Source organism: Sciurus carolinensis, chromosome 8 (genome assembly GCF_902686445.1).
Source record: "Sciurus carolinensis chromosome 8, mSciCar1.2, whole genome shotgun sequence".
Taxonomy (NCBI): domain Eukaryota; kingdom Metazoa; phylum Chordata; class Mammalia; order Rodentia; family Sciuridae; genus Sciurus; species Sciurus carolinensis.
Window position 1 is genome coordinate 86,987,194 of NC_062220.1, and position 22,096 is coordinate 87,009,289.

Sequence of the window (22,096 nt, forward strand, 5' to 3'; positions counted from 1 at the left end):
CACAATATACTCAATAAGACGCGTGTTTTGTTTTCTTCATAACCGTACTTTCACACTGACCTTGATCCCCTCACACTAAGCCAGGCCAAAGGAAAAGCAAATCTTAGAGGACCTGATATGCTGTGTGTGTTTATCAATTCTTCAACTTTTCAGGTATCATCTCTTTCCTGAGAGATTTCAAGGGGTGCTGCCTGTTAGACTTTCACTAGCATCAAGGGCAAAGAACAGGGCCTCAGGATTAAGCCAAAGTAACTGGCCCACGTAAGAATTAAACCTACGACTTCAGTCCAATTACCACCATGCTCTGGGCACTTTGAGCCATGGAGCTCCAGTTGGCAAGCACCGTGAGCAGGGGAACATGACCTATTACCAAATGGCAAAGAACCATTATACAGAATGGCCTCTGTAGAGGATCATCCTCTGTAAATGAGAAGAATCAATGGCAAATATTAAATGGGCATCTAAGTAACAGTATGGTTTATTAGGTTAATAAATTCAGAACGCTTTCCAGACAAGAACTTGATATGGTTCCAAAGGAGCTACAAATTGCCGTCTTCTAGAGGAGGATGAAAGAGGCAAAACCCACTGAGAAAATATCCATTCACTCTTCAGCCTTGTCATCTTTCCAAAATCCACTCGTGTATAATAGAAAACACAGACCAAGCGAACAAATTCTAGGAGGTTGTGAGATGCTATTTTTAAGAGGCATGGCTACCACGAAGATGGAGCTGCTTTTAAGTTTATATATAGCATAACTCATTTTCCAGTTTACCCTTGGTGCTTGACAGAATTAAAATGACAATGTTCATCAGCGTGCCACATTTAATAGTTTTAGCTAAAGGTCTCCCACGTGGCAGGGAACAAACTTTCTAGTCTTGGCAAATCTTTCTCTTTTGACAATGCCAGGAAATAGAACTGTGTTGAGATGCAAAATAGGGAGGAAAAAAAGTTCTTTTTAGAATATTTATTACTTATTCCTTTTAGGAGATAGGGTTCTAGAGATGGCAATCTTTCCTTGGTTTCCATGGAGGATTAGTTCTAGGACACCTCCTTCCCCATGGAAACCAAAACCTGCAGATGCTTAAGTTCTATAAAATGGTACAGTATTTGTATATACCTACCGACATCCTTCCCACATATTTTAAATAGGCTCTAGGTTACTTATAACACCCTGTACCATGTAAATGCTATGTAAATTGTTGTTATATTGTATTGCTTACAGAATAATGACAAGTAAAGAAGCTGGTTACTTGTTCATGGCAAGAGCAACTTATTTTTTCCCCTGAATTTTTTTGATCTCTGGTGGGTTGACTCCAAGAAGGCAGAACCTAGGGGCCTGGACAGCTGACTGGACTGACACATGTTGACTATATTCTACTGAACTTTTTATTTACTATTTTCATGCTAAGTACCATGTATTAGTTACTGATGGTTTATTTGTTTTGTAATGCATATTTTATACAGTTATTCCAGAAATGTTTTCATCTTTCTTTGATTAAAAAAACCCCAATTTTTATATTTGTAGTTGCTTTATAATTTTTATGATTTTCATTTTCAAAAAAGGCTTATTTACCTTCCAGGGAAACTAGTCCTCCAGAGAGAGCTGTGCTGCCCAGTAGTGGCAGCAGTAACCCATTCCCCCCTTCAAAACCAACTCTGGGCAAAGTCCGCTGGGTAGCTCAGTCATAGCCAACTTGTGACATTTTATTTTAATGCTTTTGAACAGTAACCATTTGTCAAATTGTTAGTCTTAGAAAATAATTTTCTTCTGCACATAACAATTCATATTCTAAATTATATACACTGAGTTTCCAGAAACAAATGGCTTTAACTTAACATTTTTTTTTCCCCATAAACTCTTCCCTTTGCAGGACGGTGAAATGCCATTCATAGTATCTATGTGCTTAGTCAAAACAAATTTCACTGAGGTGAATTTTAGGGAGACTTATAATAATGGTCTAGAACTTCATGGAATATTAGAAAGTAACCATCTAAGGGGATGGGGAGTCTGTTCTAGGTATAGGGTCATGATTGTGTTCCAAAAGCATCTTTTTAAATTGCCTGACATCTGTCCCCACGTCTGCTAGTGCACTGGAGTTCAGCTCAGGTGACCTCCAACAGTTGTACCTAGAGGAAGAGATCCCGAATGAGCCAACTGAAAGGCAAGACCAGGGTCTTCCACTCCTCAATTTAAGATTCTATGTTTTCAACATTCAGATAAGATTTTTTCCTGATACAGGGTCTCCCTGTGCTGAAAAGCTGGACTTAAATCCTGGGCTCAAGTGATCCTCTTGCCTCAGCCTCCCAAGTAGCTGGGACTACAGATGTGTGCCACCACACCTACCTGATGAGAATCTTAACTACACAGCTAACGTTAGAGAGCTCACACTATATCACCATATTCACTATTTTCCAGAAGAGAAACCTGCCTTACTCTTATTTTTTTTCTTGTTATTTGAAAATGTTGGTAATGTTAAAACATGCATCTACCTGAAAATTATAAGTCCACCCAGACTCAGACAGCAAGGAAATGTCTTAGCAGTAGACAATGACAGGGATGGACTAGCTACTTCACTTAGCTGCTCTGAAACTGACTTGTCCTTGGCCTATAACCACTCAGCACAGCTAGGCTGTCTTTAAAAAAAGTTAATAACTGGAGTACCAAGAAAGAAAACGCAGTGCGTCCTGGAATTAGCAAATGTCAAATTCATATAGCTGTCCCCCAACCAACTTCAGTTTCTCATGAGTGATTTTATGTGTGTGTTTTCATACCAAATACAGCCAGAATTGGTGTGGTTTAAAAAAAATACTTATTCAGCAGAGTGGAGTATGAAATACATCTTTGATCTGATAAGATCAACTCAACTTATTATATAAGTTAATGCCAGGACTCAGTTTTCCAAGGAGGAACTATGTAAGTTTGTTAGCAAGGTGCTAAAAGTGCACAACCAGAAACCTTTCGTCCCTGGCACCAGAAAGTTTCCAGCAACCTAAGTTTCCCCTTCCTGTCAAATACCACCTCCTTTTTAGTGTATTTCCAAGAAATCTGAGCAAAGTCCTGTGAAAGGAGCAATGAGATTCTGTACCTTGATTGTCTTTTGAGCAAAACCAAATTAGCTTAAAGCTTTCTCATCTTTTTTTGTTGTTGTTGTTCAGATTCTTTCTTTAATGATGTGCAGCTGGGTGTGCCTGGGGATCATTTTATTGTTAAACTAGAGCCACATGGAAAAGACATTAAAATAAGTTTGCTGCTGTGATACCCACAAAGATGAAAGGGCTTCTCTGGTTTTAATGTGCTGTTTTTCAACAGTTGGGGTGGGGCAGGGGGAGAAGAAAAGGGCTCGTGGAAACACACGCTTGGCAGGTCTGAGGATCCCTCAGGTGTTAAATCTGCATCACTTTCACGTTAGAGGTGCGTGGAAGCACTGAGTCTGTCTATTGGTGTTTTCAGTAAGAATCCACACCATTTTCCAGGTTCCAATATGTTGCTCTCTTTAGCACTCGTATTTCAGTTCTGGTACTTGCTTCCAAAGGAAAATTATTGGGAAGTGTGCATTGATGGATGCTGGCATACGAGTGAGCTCTGGACCTTGGCTTAAAAAAGATGGCATTCTTTCTTGGAGTAGGGGGTGTGAGCAGCACAGTGTGAACATGTGCCCTTTACAACAACTTTATCTTGGGATCTTTCTGAATCTTTTTTTGGCCAGTGCACAGACCACTGCTGTGACCAAAAAAACAACCAAGCAAATAGGATCTAGGGCCAAACCTTGACTAACTGTATTTCCAGCGGTAGGTGAAATATGGTTCTAAAGAACTTCAGGATGTCTAGTTGGAATTCTTAAGAGTGGACATATTTTTATTGGATTTGATTAAATAATAACTCAGGGACTAGCAGGAATGAAATTTAGGTTTATAATTATATGTAAATGTCTAGGTATGGTAGCATCACTTTGCACAGAGAAACACTGTTAAAATGGTAGGTCTCAAAAATACTTCTACTACAGGTGAAGTTATGGACACTTTGTCCTGTTAACACAGAGATTAAACCGAGTAAGCCATTGTACTAAGGCTGCCCATCTGAGGCACCTGGTTCACCTAGTTTCAGAGGACTGCTCAACATGGGAGAAACCTGCACCTTTAGTTTTCTTTCTTGTAAAATTCTCAGCATAATGAACTGCTCTTTATCTCATGGGAAGCAAAATACTTTGGATGCTGGAACCCCTGGGTGCTATAATCTTCTATGAAACAGAATCATTAACAAACTCTTCACTTTGTCGGAAGACGGTCACCTAGCTCTGATCTTCCCCACTTCCCTCCCTCTCCTCTTCCCTCTCTATTGCCTTATTTAACATGTATTATAATTATTTACCCATGCTACTGTTCCTTAGTGTTCCTGAGCCAAGAGGATAATGGATTCTGCTTGCTGTCTTTCTTCAATGGAGAGGAAATTCCAGAGATTTTCATACTTAAACTACAACATACATTTACTTCCTTTGTTTATAACAAGTAGCAGGAAATGCTATTTACTAGTTCAATTTCAAGTAGAAGTTGTGGAGTCCTGTTCCTTATTTATGCCTGGGCCACTACTTTTTTTTTTTTTTTAGTTAAAATTTATCTATGTTGAAACATCCCAGTTCTTAAATGTATAATTTGTTGCTTCTGACAAATGGATACGTCTGTGCAAACAACATACTAGTAGAGATACAGACTTTACCCATCACTCCAGAAAGTTCTCTCGTCTATGCCACACTCCCCAACCGCCCTGCAACCACTGATGTGACTTCTATCACCGGAGATGGGAATATCTATTCCTGAACTTGATATGTACTTTTCTCTGTTGCTCTCTTTTTGCTCAGCTTGTTTTTGAGATTCCTGTGTGTGTGTGTGTGTGTGTGTGTGGTTTCTTTTTATTGCTAAGCAGCATTGCACTATCTGGATGCATCAGGGTTTGCTTAACCTTTTACCTGAGGAGAGACTCCTGCACAGTTTGGGGCTATTGTGAATAAAACTAGGTTCATTCTGTGTCTTTTGTGGACATACACTGTCGTTCCTCTTAGATAACAGCCTAGAGTGGAACTGCCAGGCCAATACCACTCCGTTCTGTAGCCCTGAAGAAGCTATATAACCTCTGTCAGGCTCACCCTCCTCAGCTGTATAGAGGGACAATGACATCTGCTGGCCTCTGCCCTCAGAGCAGGTTTGAGAACACTCTCTGCTCTTCTCAGAAAGGACAGCAGAAACTTTCAGACGTGCTGTGGTGAAAATTCACCTGACCCTAAAGGCTTTGAGATGCCTTTATATAGCATCTCGGTATGATCTCAGTATAAATCGTAGTAATGAGTTGTTCAGCTTTTCCGCATCTTAAAGGGAATCTGAAATGGAGAAGGACCCCAGGTGGGTGGAGTGAGGGGCTTTTTCCTTCCTCACTGTGATGGCTGGGTCTGTGTGCACACATCCTTCAGGGAAAGAGGGGACAGAGCCTGCGGGTGTGCAAATCTGCTACAAACACCCGGAGTTTCCATCCTTAGTGTTTGAATTCCCACAGTTATTGAGGTTATTGCTGCCTTTACTAAAACAGGACATAAAAATCTGTAAACTGGCTACATCTTTACTTCTACCATCCTTGGTCACAAGGTATTTATTTTCAATGCTCCTGTAATATAATAATAGTAGTGCCACTCCCCAACCCCTCAGAGTTGTCTTTTCAGTGTTGAATTTTAAGACTTTTTTCTATACTCATTAGGCCCTTATTGCATACACGGTTTTGCAAATATTGTCTATTTTGTTGTTTGTCGTCTCAATTTTTAGATAGTGTTCTTCAAAGCACAAAATTTTCAGGTGTTTTGTTTCAGTAATGGGGATTGAACCCAGGACCTCACACATGCTAGGCAAGCTTTCCACCATGAGCTACACCCCCAGCCCTTTATATTTTACTTTGAGACAAGGTCTAAGTTGCCTACGCCACCCTCAAATTTGTGACCCTCCTTCCTTAGCCTCTGGAGTCACTGGGATTACAGGTGTGTGCCACTTCTGGCAATGGAAGTTTTTAGTTTTGATGAAGTTCAAATTGCCACTTTTTCTTTAGTCCCACAAACTCTTAAGATGCAAAGTCTACGTCTGTTCTGAAAAGGAAAGAATATGGCTCTCCCTCCTCTGCAATGTGCCATGCCTAGAGCCACCTGCACTGCACATTCCCGGAATCAGCCTTCTCAGAGGTCTGTGCAGACAAAAAATAAACATATGCAAGCAGTCCCAGCCAAGGCTGGTGAAATACTGTCTGCCCAAAAGGACAGGATTCAGTTAAGAGCAAAAAATGTCTTGTTTCATGAGTGCATATAGCTACTTTGAGAAGCCCTTACAGCTGGGCATGGTGGTGCATGCCTGTAATCCCAGTGGCTGAGGAGGCTGAAGCAGGAAGATTGCAAGTTCAAGGCCAGCCTCGGCAACTTAGCAAGGCCTAAGGAACACAGTGAGACCTTGTCTCAAAAGTGGAAAATAAAAAGGGCTGGGGATGTGACTCAGTGGCTAAGGATCCCTGGGTTCAATCCCAAGTACCAAAAAAAAAAAAAAAAAAAAAAAAAGTTCTCACTAGTCTGACAGCAGCAGCCATGGCCACCACTGACAGCCAGCAGGAAGCAGAGTAGGTCTGTTCAAGCTGTTGTCCTTTCTGAACTGGAGGTGCAAGCACAGAGGGTGTTAACATTAGCAGTCGTTCCCAGATGCCACTGCACAGATGAGGAAACTGAGGCTTAGGAGGGTTCAAGGTCATCTGTCTGCCAAGTAGCAGTACTAGACTCCTCTGAGGTCACTTTACCTCCATGATCCCAGAGCTCTGAAGATTTCCAGGAACACTCTAGACTGACATACCACCTTTTGTCAACATTAAGGTCTGCTCACTAATTCCCTAAGCTGATACTCCATAATGATCACGGCCTATAAAACTGTCCAAGTCACTTTCTCTCCAATATCACCTTATGCCAACTTCTTTGGAACTAACATTTGCCTTACAACAATCTAAGACGTTCCTTGAACATATACTTCTAGCAGCACTGAAACAGCCTGGGGAGAATCACCCTGTGGGCAACTCTATCATGTCTCACTGCCCATTCGTGCTGGTAAGCTAGCCCTGTGTGTGTACACCACGTTCCTGTCTCTCCTACGCGTGCTTAACCTGCATGTACTAAGGGATGTAAGTTTTAACCCACGGGGCTAAGTTTTTCTGTACCTCCCCCCATACCTGTCCTGACGCCTTATAACAAAGTTGATGCTCAACAAATCATGCGTCGTGAAAAGATCCTGATGCTGGGGAAAACAGTAGCTACTCAACCTGGGAAACCTCTGAACCTGGGAGAGTTGTTTAGGTAAGCCTCAACTTCTCGGTCTTTAAAGTGGGGTTAATAATGCTTGCCCTGTGTCCCATCGAGTGTTTATAATGATCAGATAGCGTGGTGAAGGAGAACGCCTGTGTGAACTATAATGTGGATAAAGAAACAATCTATTATTTATCATTACCACAGATCACCACTGATTTAATTCTTCAAGTCAAGAAAACTTTTTTTGAGGGAAGCTTTCTAACAAGTATCATATAGTAGTTGTGGAAAAGAAGTGAGGCGCTTTCCTGGTCGCTGTCCTCACTCCACCAGCACTCTGAGTAGCAAGAAGAGGTTAATTATGAGGCACCCCAGAAGATGCTGGGGAAGCAGAATAAGATATAAGACTAGACCATGACAGCAGCAGGATAAAGGTCTTATTAGCCAATGAAAAAAGTAGATGAAAGGACAACGAATAGAACGAAGTAGTGCATAAATACACAAGCTGACACACCATAGGTGAGGGAGGGGTCTTTCGTGACCCTGAGTCCAAGGTGAGATGGACATCAGCACCATCTCCTCATTCTCCAGCTACAGACAGAGCATTTATATGCACAGGGAAATGTAAAATCAAGGTTGTATTCTTAACAGAAAGACTTTAGGGAACGTTTCCTAGGCACCATCCTAACATTCAACTCTTTAGGGCAGAACCAAACTAGAGCCTCAGGAATCTGTAAGTAGATCCCAAAATCCGGTCAGGCTGACCTATTTTGCTTTTCTTTTATTTTCCACCATAATTAGGAAAGTTTTCTCCTCCATGGCTTCTCCTCAAATCCTTTTTTCCTTTGTTTGGGTGGGTGTGGGTGCTCACTTATTTCTTATCTCAGTTACCTTTTTTCCCCTCCAAGGTTTTCTGTCCTTATTAAGCCTATTTAATTTCATTTTGCTTTCTAAAATAAAGGCTTGGGGAAAAGAGTCCTCTTCATCTCCATTCAGACAGGGTTTCTTAATGCCTAGGAAAATTTTGTTAGTTCTAGGTGTATGAATTACAGAATAATTTCCACCTCCAGGGAGAATACTTTACTTCTTTAAAATGACTTGCTGTATGTTAGTAATTCCTGAAGTTCTCAAACTCTCCCCCCACCAAATCTTAATAATTTGAAGAATTTATTGTAAAAGTCAAAGGAAATGTTACCAAGTCTACCACAAGGAAGATGAAGTGCAATTAAACAGTGTAGAAACTTAAATTTTATAAGAGTCAGTCTTAATAAGAAAACAGCAACAACAGATTTAATTTCCTTGGGTTCCTTTTTCTCGTCTAATACTTGAATCATCCCCTATCCAGAACATGGGCCAAAATATGTATGCACAACTATTTCCCAGGACAGACCATGCAGGGCAGCGGCTGGGTTCAAGGTTTCTCAACCAAGACACGTGGGAGCATCAGTTCAGTCCATTGGACTCATCTCCAGGATCCACTAAAAGAACTGCAGTAACCTTTCTCCATTCAGTGTGGAAATATGTTAACCCGAGCTGGATACACAAGGTATTGCAACTAGAATGGTCACGTTTTAAAGTGGTGGTTTTTCTCAACTCTCACAGTTTAGAAATATCTACCGGAGAGAGTGATGAAGGCCTCCCAATGTCCACACCCTGCCCACCAACCATATAGGAGTCTCTGGGGAGAATCTTGCAGAGAGAATTAATTTTTTTTTTTTTAATTCAGGTGATTTCAGCCTGGTTGAAAGTCACTGGGTTAAGAGGTTCAATGAGGAACCAACTTAGGTGCCCTTCAACAGATGAATGGATAAAGAAAATGTGGTATACATACACAGTGGAATATTACTCAGTCATAAAAGAATGAAATTATGGCATTTGCCCATAAATGGATGGAAATGAGGATATCATGCTAAGTGAAATAAGCCAGTCCCAAAACCAAAGGCCAAATGTTCTGATATGTGGATGCTAACACACACAACGAGGAGGGTGGGGACAGAAGTTCATTGGACTAGACAAAGGGGAATGAAGGGAAGGGAGGAGGGTTTGGGAAAAGGAAAGACAGCAGAATTTATTGGACATAACTTTCCTATGTTTATATATGAATACACCAGCATTGAAACTCCATATCATGTACAATCATGATAATGGGATCCTAATTAGAATAAGTTATACTCCATGTACATATAATATGTCAAAATACACTACCATCATGTATACCTAAAAAGAACAACAACAACAAAAAAATAAGAACTTAAAAAGGAGGTTCAATGAGCAAAGGGGGAGGAGGTAAGGAGAAATTATTTTCTTAACTAAGCCATAGGCACTGATAACCAAGACAACCTGTTGTGTATTGATGGATGCCAAAGTGAGCCAAGACTTTCCCAAAGGATGACCTCACTCCCACAAAAAAGGTCCAAGAGGGCTGGGGAGATAGCTAAGTCGGTAGAGTGCCTGCCTTGCAAGCACAAGGCCCTGGGTTCGATCCCCAGCACCGTAAAAAAAAAAAAAAAAAAGGTCCAAGTAATCTGATGAAAAGAACACCATTAAGCTTTTTTGTGGGTCAGTAATTCTATATCTTTCAATTACATGTGCTGAATGAAGTTATTTTAATTTAAAAAGTGCAGGTTTATTTTAGCAAATAAATTTTAGAAAAAAGAGAAAGAAGAAATTAAATAACTTCTTAACATTAAGGTAACCAAGGTTAACTTTTTTTTGAGTAAAATAAACTGAGATGCTACTGCACCGTTTTATACCTTGATGTTTTCACTTAATGTGAAAACCTTCCCATGTCGTTACATAGAGGCCTGTATTGCTGAGTGGCTACAAGGCTCTGCACTGTCTGAACAGTCATTAGTTCTTTATTGGTGGTTAATTTCTGCTTTTGGTTTATTCATAGACTCATTTTGGACTACGATCCCTAGAACTTCAAGCTAAGATTGATTAATCTGGTAAATACTGAAAGGACAAAACACTGGTATAATGGTAAAATGAAGAGTGAGGACATTCCTGATACATAGTGCTTGCCAATTATTGGACTGTTTCAAGATAACAGTTTAGCAGCTGGCTTGCAAACATGAATATTTAAAAACTGGCTCTCTGGAGTCAGCTTGCCCTTATAGAACACCTTAAACTAAACTGAGAAGTCCTTTAGATTTTGTTTTTCTTAGCATTTATGATATAGACGACACATGTATTTATGATACAGCCAGGCTGTACTGGTGTCAAAGGCCTTCAGTTTTGATGAGTCGCTCGAATGGTTGAGTTTGCCACAAGTGGGCGTTTCTGTAAATGAAGGTGAACCACAATTCTGGCACTTCAGATATTTTTTGTATTTTGAGTCGGGGGTCATCATGATAAGAGAAATTGGGGCAGCTATATGGCTGAAGGTTTAATATGACTTTTTAAGACGGTGTCAATGTCACAAAAGTTAATGTGAGTGGGTACACTGGAAAGACCACAATGTCTGAATAGCCAGAACCACCGAGGTGCAAAATCGGCCTTATTAAGGCTCTTGTTTCTTTATCTGTATGGGGAATGATGCCGTCTCAGTGTGTGTGTGTTGCGGGGCGGGTGTTGTTAGGACCAAAAACATCGTGATACATAGAGAATGCAGAAGGCACCCCAGGCAAACACTCCACAAATACTAGTTGCACCTTCCCCTTAGAAATCAGATATCATTCCTCCTAACAGTGAGGGGTAGGAATTATTTAGGCACTGTATCCTCCAAGAATTTAATCATGTTGAGCTTTGAATTTTTTATCTCTATGATTTAAACCATGGGTTGGCAATTACAGCCCACGTATGACCTGGTGTTGTGAATAAAATCTTAAACCTGACCCCCTTTTTTTCATTTTTAAAGTTTATTTCAGGAAGTCAAAGGAGTTCAAAGTATTGTACAGACTTAAAATTTCCATAATCTCTTCCTTTACCTGAGTTGTGTGTAATTCATACTCACAAAATTTGGAAATTAAAATGTGCTTTAGAGATCAATTAGCTCGACTTTCTCATTTTGTAAATGAAAAATATTCTGCCACAGGCAAATGAAAGGACTTTTCCAAGATCCTACAGCCAACTCCTGGCAGAGCCCAGCTAGGCATGGGGTTCCTGACATGTCAGGCAGCTTTCTCACCACTATGCAAAAAGAAGGAGCCGTGACACAGGCCAGCTGGCCCGCAAACCCGAAGCTCAGACGATCTGGTCCTTTACAGAAAAAGTTTGCCAACCCATGCAAGACTGAAACTATCTTATGCTTTTAAGTGAAAACATTTTTTTTTTTTTTACTATATTAAAACAAAAACCAAATAAGGATAGACAATGAGAAAAGAAAAGAAGGTTCTTGTAGAAATCAAGGATCATGCGTTGATCCCAAGAATACCTAAGAAAAACCTAAAAATCTAGGATGAAGCTGAGCTCTACTTCAGGCTAGTCAAGAAAGTATGCCTTAATATCTTACAAATGAAATTTCTTGTGTCTTCTGACCCTGGAGTGCACCTTGAATATGGAACTTGGAAGAGAGAATTTAGGAGGCAGAAATGTGAAATATTATTTATAACCTGGCAAAGAAAGTGACTGGAACCACATTAGTCAAGTCAAATAAGCTGATCTCTCTAACTACAGGTAAAATAACATTCCGAACATTGAAAAATGTACACAATCAAAACTGTACATGGTAGGGGTTTAAGAAACCATTTCCCCTGCTAATTTTTGATGTTTACATGGAATGTTCTTCAAGCAGCAAATAACTTACCAACGATCTTGACAGACCAAAAATGATACATCTGTACCACAACATAAATTAATCCTCTCAGTGGGCAATTGCTAAAATAGGTAAGGTGTCATAAAGATTTCTTTATGTCTGAAGGAAAGGAAATGATTCCATTTCTTCCAAACATTCTTACATGAAAAATAATAAACTCTCACTTTAAAGTGTCTTTATTTTCATGGGATTCTGAGGTGCCTGATACTAATTGGGGCAGTCCTATTTATCTGGTGTTGGACATGAGTCAGTCCACATTACCTCAGGTAGGAAACACCCAGTTTGAGACTGCCCCACAATTCAGATTTCATATGAACAAGGACTATAGAAATAGGCAGAAAAGAGGATCACAGCATCACACTGCACTCTCAAACCTTTTTCTCTTTCACTCCTTAGATTTTCACCATAAATGTTATACAAAGATCCTGGAAAGTCAATCTTCACAAGGTAAAATGTATCGAATGTTGGATTTATTACATGGTATTACATTTTACACTTACACAAAACTCTATATATAATGGGTATGGTCAGTGTGTCAGTTCACTGCCCATTGCTGTAACAAATACCTGAGATGATCAACTGATAGGAGGAAAAGAGGAGTTTTGGTTTGTGGTTTCAGTCCATGATCAGGTGGACCAGTTGCTTTCAGGACTCTGGAGGTAGGGCAGCACAACAGGGTGGGGGAGGCGGAGCAAAACCACTCACCTCAAGGCTGAGATGCCGGAGAGGAAGAGGAAGAGACCAAGATCCCACTGTCCCCTTTGTGGGCACACCTGCAAGAATCTAAGGCCTCCTGCCAGACTCCACCTCCTGAAGTTTCCACTACGTCCCGATAGTGCCAAGCTGGCAATGCAGCCTCTGACACATGGACCTTGGGGGATATTTCAGACCCAACTGGAGAAATGAGACGCTTGCCTCACTAATGGCATTTGTAAAGGAAAGGGTTCAGGTGGGGACTGGGACCATTCTGCCTCCCACACCTATCCTATATTCAAAATTCTCAGTCTTAATTGAACATAGTCTTAATTGTCTCAACTGTGAGTCCCTGAGTGCCCAGTAGAAAAAAGAGGTCCCCTAATTAGAGAAGCCAGGTTCGGGAAACTTACTAAATTTTCCCTGTTTGGATCTGAACTGTCCCTCAAAGGCTATGTGCTGAAGACTTATCACCAGCTCCTGGTGCTTTTGGGAGGTGGTGGAGCCTTCAGGAGGTGGGTCTACTAGAAGGAAGTAGAGTCACTGGGATAGGCCTCTGAAGGGAATATTGGAACTCCGACCCCTTCTCCCTTTCTCTTCCTAACCTCCATGAGGTAATAGCTCTTCTTGTCCATATGCTCCCCACCATATTTTCCCTTACCCAGGCCCAAGTGATGGGCCTAAGTACCCATAGTCTGAAGCGTCTGAAACTGAGAGCCAAAATAAATGTTTTCTTTTTTAGTTTATTTCTCTCAGGTATTTTGTCACAACATCAGAAAGCTGACTAACTCACTCCCTTTAGAAAATAACATTATGTAGTAAAGCCCAGCATTAAAGAAATTTGCTTAACTTTGCTTAACCCAGAAAACTTATGAGGAAATCCTTTTCCCCAACTAATATTTTGTACAATTAACATTCTAAAACACATTTTGAGAAATATTAATGTGGTCACCTCCTTTCATGGGAGATGGATGAAAAGAAATACATAAACTAAGATAAAACCAGTTTTACACACCATCAATGGGATGATGCTAAGGAAATGATGGTGCGATTGTTAGTGGCTTATTTCTGCTTTTAGAATGAATTGAAATCTCTAATAAGGACCATGAGGTGCTAGGCCCTGCTGCCTCCTCCAGCTCCTCTTCCATCCTGGCCATGTGGCCTGCTCTGGGACCTGCCAGCCTTCCTCCTGCCACATGGCCTTTGCATAAGGCAATCCCTCTTGGTTAACATGCTTCTTCTTTCCCAGTAACACTGTTCCTTCTTTCCTTCCTTATTTATCTAAGTCCCATTTACCTTTCCAGGGGAGCCTTCCCTGCCTAGGTCAGCTTATCTCTGGAGGCACTCATGTCACTAGTCATGATGATAATCTTATATATACTTCTGTTTTTATTCAATTAATAACTGTCTATATTCTGACTTGGTGAAGGGAAATCATTGCCTACTTCTCAGGCAGGACAAAGAAGAGGGACCTTTCTGGCCTCTTCCACCATCTTTATGCATTCCCGATGGGAAGAACCAGCAACTTTATGATTGTGAATAGGGAAGAATTCAGTGTGCTCAGCTCAGGGCCCAGGGCACCCTCTTGTCTGCTCCTGCCCTGGGGTAGCTTAGGGAAAATTTGGGAAATAAGTTGAATTCGGGGAAGACATATTAAGAAGCCCCTTTTCGCAGATCTAAGCTCTATCCTGTAGTATTTAAGCTCCATCCTGTAGTTCAGTCCTATGCAGTAACTGAGTTACTGGTAAGGCCTTAAAAACAACTATGAAGCCATGCTCACATGCATATTAATCATCTATAAGTGTTTCTTCGATAGTAGATAAAATGAATCAATATACTCTGTAGAGACCAGAAAAGAGTCAAAGTAGTCATCAGATCTGAGACATCCTCTGCCCCCTGCACATCTCCCCCAGAGGCAGGGCCAAGCCACTCACCTGTCGGAGTGCTGCTGCGGAATGAAGAGGAGGGGGTGATGGGTGGGGTCACGGGGGGAGTAAGGCTTCCGCTGCTGTGGCGTGGCGGGGTGGACACATTCCCGCGAGACACAGAGCTGGACAGGGTCAGTGAGAGCTTCGGCTGAATCTTCTTCTTCAGGGACTCCTGCTCTCGGCGGGCAGCATCCGTCATGAATCTGAAACAAGAACAGAAGGTCGATAACACAGGCCATCTACAGAGCAGCAGCACGCGGGACGGTCAGCTGAGTTTGACAGTTCTTGGCCCTGGGACGGAAGTTGGGCTGCAGGTTTGCCCCATCTCGAAGCCCCTGGCAGCTTCCCTGTTGCTATGCAATGGAGTGATCTTCTGGCATATCATTTTCAGGCTCCTCAGAGTCAGGGTCCACGCAGATCCTCCTCACCAGGAGACCTCCACACTCAGAACAGACCTGAACCCACTGCAATGCCTTTCATTCCAAGATCTCCGCTGACCCGGAAGTTGCTCTCCCTTTCCACCCACAGGAGCCCGCCCTCCCTTGAAGACCCCGGCCACCCCTGATGGAGCCCCCTTTCTCTGCAGGCTGGGTGCTGACTGCTCATACCCTTAACAGCCGTGAATGCTCTCATTCTTTTCGGTATTACTCCAGATTCTCACACTGCTACTTGAATTTAATTTTTTTTTTTCTTGGCTACTTGCAGCCTTGCCTCCCTGGCTATGATGGCAAGGATTCTAGTCCCTACCGTGGTCCCAGCACACTGGGTAAACACCTGCAGAATGACCACATAAATCTTCCCAAGCAGATTCAAAAGGAGGGGACATGAGCAGTGCAAGAGGACCACCACCAGAGGTCTGCTTATCTTCTGATTTTCTTACCCAGAAAGGGAAAGGCCAAACAAATGTATGAAAAAATGTTCAACATCTTTAGCATCAGGGAAATACAAACTAAAACCACACAGAGATTTCATCTTACTCTAGTTAGAATGGCAGACATCAAAAATGTAAGCAATAATAAATTCTGGAGAGGATGTAGAGAAAAAGAAATACATTTACATTGTTGGTGGGATTGTAAATTAGTATCACTACTGTGGAAATCAGTATGGAGGGTCCTCAAAAGATGAGGAATGGAACCACCATATAACCCAGTTATACCACTTCTCAGTATTTATCAAAAGGATTAGAACCAACATGCCTAGAGATACATGCATATCCATGTTTATAGCAGCACAATTCACAACAGCCGACTATGGAAGCAACATAGGTATCCACCAGTGGGTAAATGAATAAAGGAAATGTGGTATAGATACACAATGGAGTTTTATTCAGCCATAAAGAATGAAATTATGTAATTTGCAGGAAAATGAATTGAACTTGAGGTCATTATGTTAAATGAAATAAGCCCAACTCACAAAGCCAAGGGTCATATTTTCTCATATGTGGAAGCTAGAGGGCAAAAAGAGAGCCCCAGGGGTGGGGGTGTCTCATGAAAATTGAAGGGAGATCAGGAGAGGAAAGGGACCAGGGGGTGGGAGGAGGGAAGGGAAAGGGGAAATACTGGGGAATGATAATGGCTCTATTATATTGTTACATTGTGTGCATGTACAAATATGTAACAACAAATACCACCATCATGAGCAATTACCATGCACCAATCAAAAAACATGGGGAAATAAGGAAAGGGAAGGCCACATTTCCTCCTAAGTTTCACTTTGGAAATTTCTAAGGTATTCTTCAACACTTGTCTCATTAGTAATACTCAAACTTTGTGCTTTTCTCACTCTATAATCTAACATTCAATAAGTTCATGTAACATGAGAGGAAAAACAATCGATGCAAGGGTATCTCTTACCTAAAGAACATAAGCATTTTTGTGTTACTGGCAGCAGACTCAGTCACATTTTTGGACTCTGTGATGGGAAGTACAGAGAACAGGCTATCTGAAAGCATTTAGGTAATAAAGCAAACACCTGTGCCCACCTAGGCTGAGAGGCAGAACAGCATCCTGCTCCTTGAGTCTTCCCTGTGTTCCTCCAGCTTCAGTTGTGTTTTGCCAATTCAATGCAACTCATCGTAAACTCATTCCGTTGCACTTAATCATGGTACTTTACTCAATCCACTTTACATTCTGTTTACAAAATTCTTTAGTATTTTTCTTCACTACACTATGAGGTTTTGGAAGTCAACAGATAGCTCTTAGGCCTGGTGAAAGCTTAGAGTCAATTAAACACCCAATGAAACAACAGTAATATTGTTACAGTGTCTTAAAATTCCTACTTTTATACTTGGAACACGGATGGCACACTTCTTGAATGGCTCCTGCAACACAATCCAGATATATAAACTGGATTTTATATGTTGAACTGAACTGTAATAAAGCTACATGCGTTGCCTTGAGCTCTTAGATTTTGTGCTACAAGATGTTGATGATTTAAAAAGAAGAAAGGGATTGTCGAAGCAAAGGAGAATTGTTTGCACCTGGTAACCAGGTACTCATTTATTTTCAGAGGCAAAATGGGTTCTGTAACTTTTAAACCTTTTTTACTCTTCTCATAAACCTCTACTCAAAATATAGACTCTCAGAGAAAAACAAGTAACTAGTGCTTTCTTTTATTATTTTAAGCAGAACTGCTAACTAGTATGGTTCTGTGCTTCTCAAATGGAGTTACACAGTGTGCCAGAGTGAGTAAAACCACAGGATAACCACGAAGCTTCTACCAGGAAGACCCATCCATCGCCCTCAGTGGTGGGTAATTCAAACCACTTTACCAAATAGCAAAATAAATCTATGGGGACTGGAAAACAATTCACAGCTTACATTTTATTTAAGAGTATGGTAATTGGAGTCAGACAGACCAGGATTCAAACCCTTGCTGGGTTATTTACTATGTGATTTGAGGCAAGTTGATAGACCTTTCTAAACCTCAGCTTCATTCTCTGTCAAATGAGAACACAAAGATCTTGGATTAGAAGTGTTTCAGATTTTGGAATCAGTGGCGACTCCAACTGCATAGACTTTGCCAGTTGAGCATACCTAATCCAAAATTCTGAAGATTAGGTTGTAGATTTTGGAACATTTTGGATCAGAGATGCTCAGTCTTCAATAATTGTAGGTAAGGAATTGACATACATCTATCCCTTTTCTGCAGGAGAATTTGATCTTTGGTTAACTCTAGCAACACACTAAGATGGTATGTCAACTGGGCCACTAGGTGACACTTCTTATTTGACAACTCCTGCACCGCCTGGGTGCCACTGGACATGCTCTGTTTGTAGCTGATAGTCATAGGTATCCTGATTTGGGTTTCCTGAAAGTGATGATCTTAGAACTGGGCATATCCCTTGTGGAATGATGGGGAAACTTGCCTGTGGATTTTTTATATATACATATTTTTAGTTTTCAATAGATCTTTATATTTATTTATTTGTTTATTTATTTATATGCGATGCTGAGAATCAAACCCAGTGCCTTACACACGCTAGGCAAGTGCTCTACCACTGAGCCACAACCCCAGCCCTTGCCTGTGGAATTTCAGAAGAGCTTCGCCTTCTGTGGGTGAGGCCTCTTACGCCAGGACAGCCCTCACTCGCCTCTCTGCATTGGAACAGATGAATACTGCCCTGTGGTGGCTCCATCCTGTGTCCTTCTGAAAGGACCCAGTACCCTCTGTGGTCCCTGGTCATCTTGCGAGCCTGAACATTCATGGCCAAAGATGACAACCTGCATGTGGACAGGGCAATAACAGTGCCCACTCAGGAGGATCGTTGTGTGGATTAAACACAGTAAGTTGCTGGTCAAGGGTAGAAGCTGTTACTGTTATACAAAACACTGTCATGCGGTTGTGTATGTTATATTTTGTCTATCTTGCTCAACTCCCAGTTTCTTGAGGATGTGCTGCCTGTTTATGGATGTGAAAGCACCTGGGTTGTGCCTCATGTAGAGCAGAAATTCTGTCCTCAGAGTGTTTGACTGGGAAGAGGCCCAGAGAGCACATATCTAATGTCAGAGACTCTTGCCAAGATAAATTAGAGAGACTCTCCACATCTTCTCTTGGGTTAAAAAGTATCAGTAACTCATGCTTCTTATTTTAAAATAAATACTCTCCTACAGCTTGGATATAATACAACCATAAACAACCGTAACACTCACATACACACACCCTTCCACCTTCACCCCCATGTGGGTTTGGTCAGCTACACATGGCAGTTTGTCTATGGCTTCTATTTTCTAAGAGCTTTCTAGAAGAAAGAACGAGGCACCCATGTTAAAAGCATTAAACATGAAAAACACTCATAAAGCACTGCCGCCAGCCCTTCTCCTGCAGCCCTCTTTCCCCCCCTCCCTCCTGGATTGTGGCTGTGAACTTGGACACACAACCATAAATCATGGCAACCTTGCCATACCAAGATCCACAGCTGCACAGCTTTTTCCCAGTGACAAAACACACAGGATGCCACACTGATGCTGTGGGGGCCCGGGTTAAAATGGACTCAAGCTGCCCCTACGCAGTTGGCCATGCTGTTCCTCTTCCCCTTGCTCACCATGACCTTGCCTATTTTTTAGGACTTATTAAAACTCTAAAAATTTTAAGCAATGTTCCACCCTACAGCTATTTGTCAAAGGTGGGCAGGTTTCCGATGACAAGGAATCATCTGGGGAGTTTATTGAAAACCCAATGCATCAGGGTAAAGGTTGTGACTTGAGCCAAGAACTGAAGACTGAGTAACTTGGCTCTGGCCAGAAACCCAGACAAAACCATTTTCCATCTCCAAGACAGCTGCACTCTGACACACCCTTGCAGGACCACAGCCCAGGTTTTTCCATCATCGGGGTTGGAAATGTTCTGGTAGTCTCATGGTCAAAGGGGAGTTCAAGTTTAGGAAGTCATGGCGATTGTCAGATGCACCTTCCTCAGTAGGTTTCGGCTTGATGAGTGAGGCCCTCGGTAGTCTGGCATGAGGTTTTGCAGCAGGAAGAAATCTAGGTTAAGTTGGATCACTCAGTCTGATTCCCTCATTTTTCATAGAAAACAGCTAACTGGGGTGGGTGACCCGTTCAAGGTGGCTTTGCTGGAGAGAGGCAGAGTTGGCATCAGGGCCCGGTCAAGCCTCTGGACTCTGAATCTAACGCTCCTGAGAAAACACACTGTGCTTCTTTCTTTGTATTTTAAAGTCATGCAATGGTTTTTTCAAAACTGAGGGGTTTGAGGAGCTGGAGAGTTTAGGGTCTGGAGAAGCACAAGGAGAATCACCGGGGTATTTACATGCTGTAAGTCAGGGGTGCATGGCAGGAAACCCAGGAAGCTCATCCTTGAGATGTCTGTCACGTTCTACTGCGTAGGTCCTTGGATTTGTGGCCACAGTGGGCTGCATTCTGGGTAAGGCTGGCTGTGCCCACCTCCCCAGCCTCTCTCTGCTAACTAGCAAGTGGAAGCATGATGGAACCTGCTCCTACTGGCTTGTGAGAGCCAACCACTTAATTTTTAGGAATTTTATAAATCAGCTGTTGAACAGCTACTATTAAAAATTATATAAACTTATAATTAAAGCAAGTATATTGAAGCACAGATATTTAACTCAATGCTCATCAAATTTTAGTTTAGTTTTTTTTTTATTGTAACCTATGTTCTTGAGATTATTTACATTAATATTGTGTGTTAGGTAGGATGACTAACTGTGTGCCACTTCTCTGTGTTCAGTGATATGTTGGTAGCTTGGAACTAGCCATGGTGAGAGTGTTTATGCCATCGATTGGCAAATATTATAAATCAGGACTTTTTTCCTCAATAAGAGTCAGCTATTAAATATTGGCCTATACATCTTGTACTTATTATTTTAATGTGTGGGGGAAAGCATCTGAATCAGACTCCTAGGCTGCTCACAAAAGGAACTAATCAGGGAAGGGATAAGGAATAGATAAGAAAAGCCCTTTTTAACTATGGATTGTGCAGAGGGGAGGGTGGGGAGGGGTGGGGATGTGGGGTTGGGAAGTCGTTGGTATGAGAGGGACATTATTACCCTATACCTGTATGATTGCTATACAGGTGTGACTCTGCACCTTGTTCAGCCAGAGGAAGAAGTTGAGCTCAATTTGTGTACAATGTCTCCAAACACATTCTACTGTCGTATAACTAATTTTACGGGGGGAGAAAAAAAAAGGAAAGGCCCTTTTCTCCCACCATCCTACAGGGTGGTGGCACATGCCTGTAATCCTAGCAACTCAGGACGACGAGGCAGGAAGACTCCAAGTTTGAGGCCAGACTGGGCAACTTAGCAAGACCTTGCATCAAAGTAAAAAATAAAATGGGGTTGGGGTTGTAGCTCAGTGGTAGAGTGCTTGCTTGCCTAGCACATGTGAAGCACTGGGTTTGATCCTCAGCACCACATAAAAATAAATAAAACAAAGGTGTCCATCTACAATTAAAAATTAAAAAAAAAAAATAAGTAAACATGGACTCGGGATATAGCTTGGTGGTAGAATGCCCCAGGGTTCAATCCAAGGAACTTCGAAGGATTTATGACCTGTATTTTAAAACATTTAAAAATATTAAGGAATACACATATGCAAATGATATGTATATTTACATGTACAGTTTGAAGAATAAAATGAAATCCATATATCTGCCATCTAGCTTATGAAAAAAAACATTGCTAAAACTTTTGAAGCTTCTTGCATGAAAAAATTTCTTCCTAGAGAAATATTGCCCAGATATAATTATGGTTGATTTTTCAGGGGTTTTCCTTCTAACATTATTTTTCTACACATAGAGAAAATTGAATGTTTCTTAAAGGAAAAAAAAAAAAAGTCACTGGAGACTTCATTCACTGTTGACTAACAGCCTGGAAATCTGTGGTCAGGCAAAGCAATGTTTTCATTTTGAAACTGAAACTGCCATAAGATTAATTTTAACTTTCCTACAAATCAGAAATGCCTAAGTGACTTTAATTTAATATGGTCATTTGTAGTAATATTTGTTATTGCTAGGGGAAGTACATATTCCTTAAGTAAATTTTCAAGACTCCATTATAAATCTTTTAAATCCTTAGACCACAATGCTCATTCAGTCTGACATGTTAAATGTGGAAACATGAATATAACACCACAGGGGGAAATGCCAACTGCTGGTCCAGGGAGACCAGTTTCAACCACAAACTCAGGAAATTTACAGTATTTGCTAGAACCTGGGCAGAGACTCCACTACTACCTCCCTTGATGTCCAAACACCTGAGTCTATGTTCTGCTGGGGAAATTGCCTGGATCTCAGTGAAACTGGAGGACCCAGAAGTGAAAGTGACCAGGTGAAACCTTCGTCTCTCTCGGAAAAATGTAAAATGAATCCAAACTCTGAGCTGTGTGGTGTGGTTGATTATGATGTGACTCTGGAGAGGGCATGTGTCCTTCCTGAGG

At 41.4% G+C, this 22,096-nt stretch overlaps 1 protein-coding gene across 1 annotated transcript in view; it reads right to left on the bottom strand.

The window, feature by feature from the left end:
- Positions 1–22,096, bottom strand: part of Jazf1 (JAZF zinc finger 1) — a 331,859-nt gene that overhangs the window by 36,640 nt on the left and 273,123 nt on the right. The window contains exon 3 of the mRNA XM_047560968.1: positions 14,694–14,890. Within this exon, the coding sequence (XP_047416924.1) occupies positions 14,694–14,890 (197 nt within the window). The remainder of the gene's footprint in view (positions 1–14,693; positions 14,891–22,096) is intronic.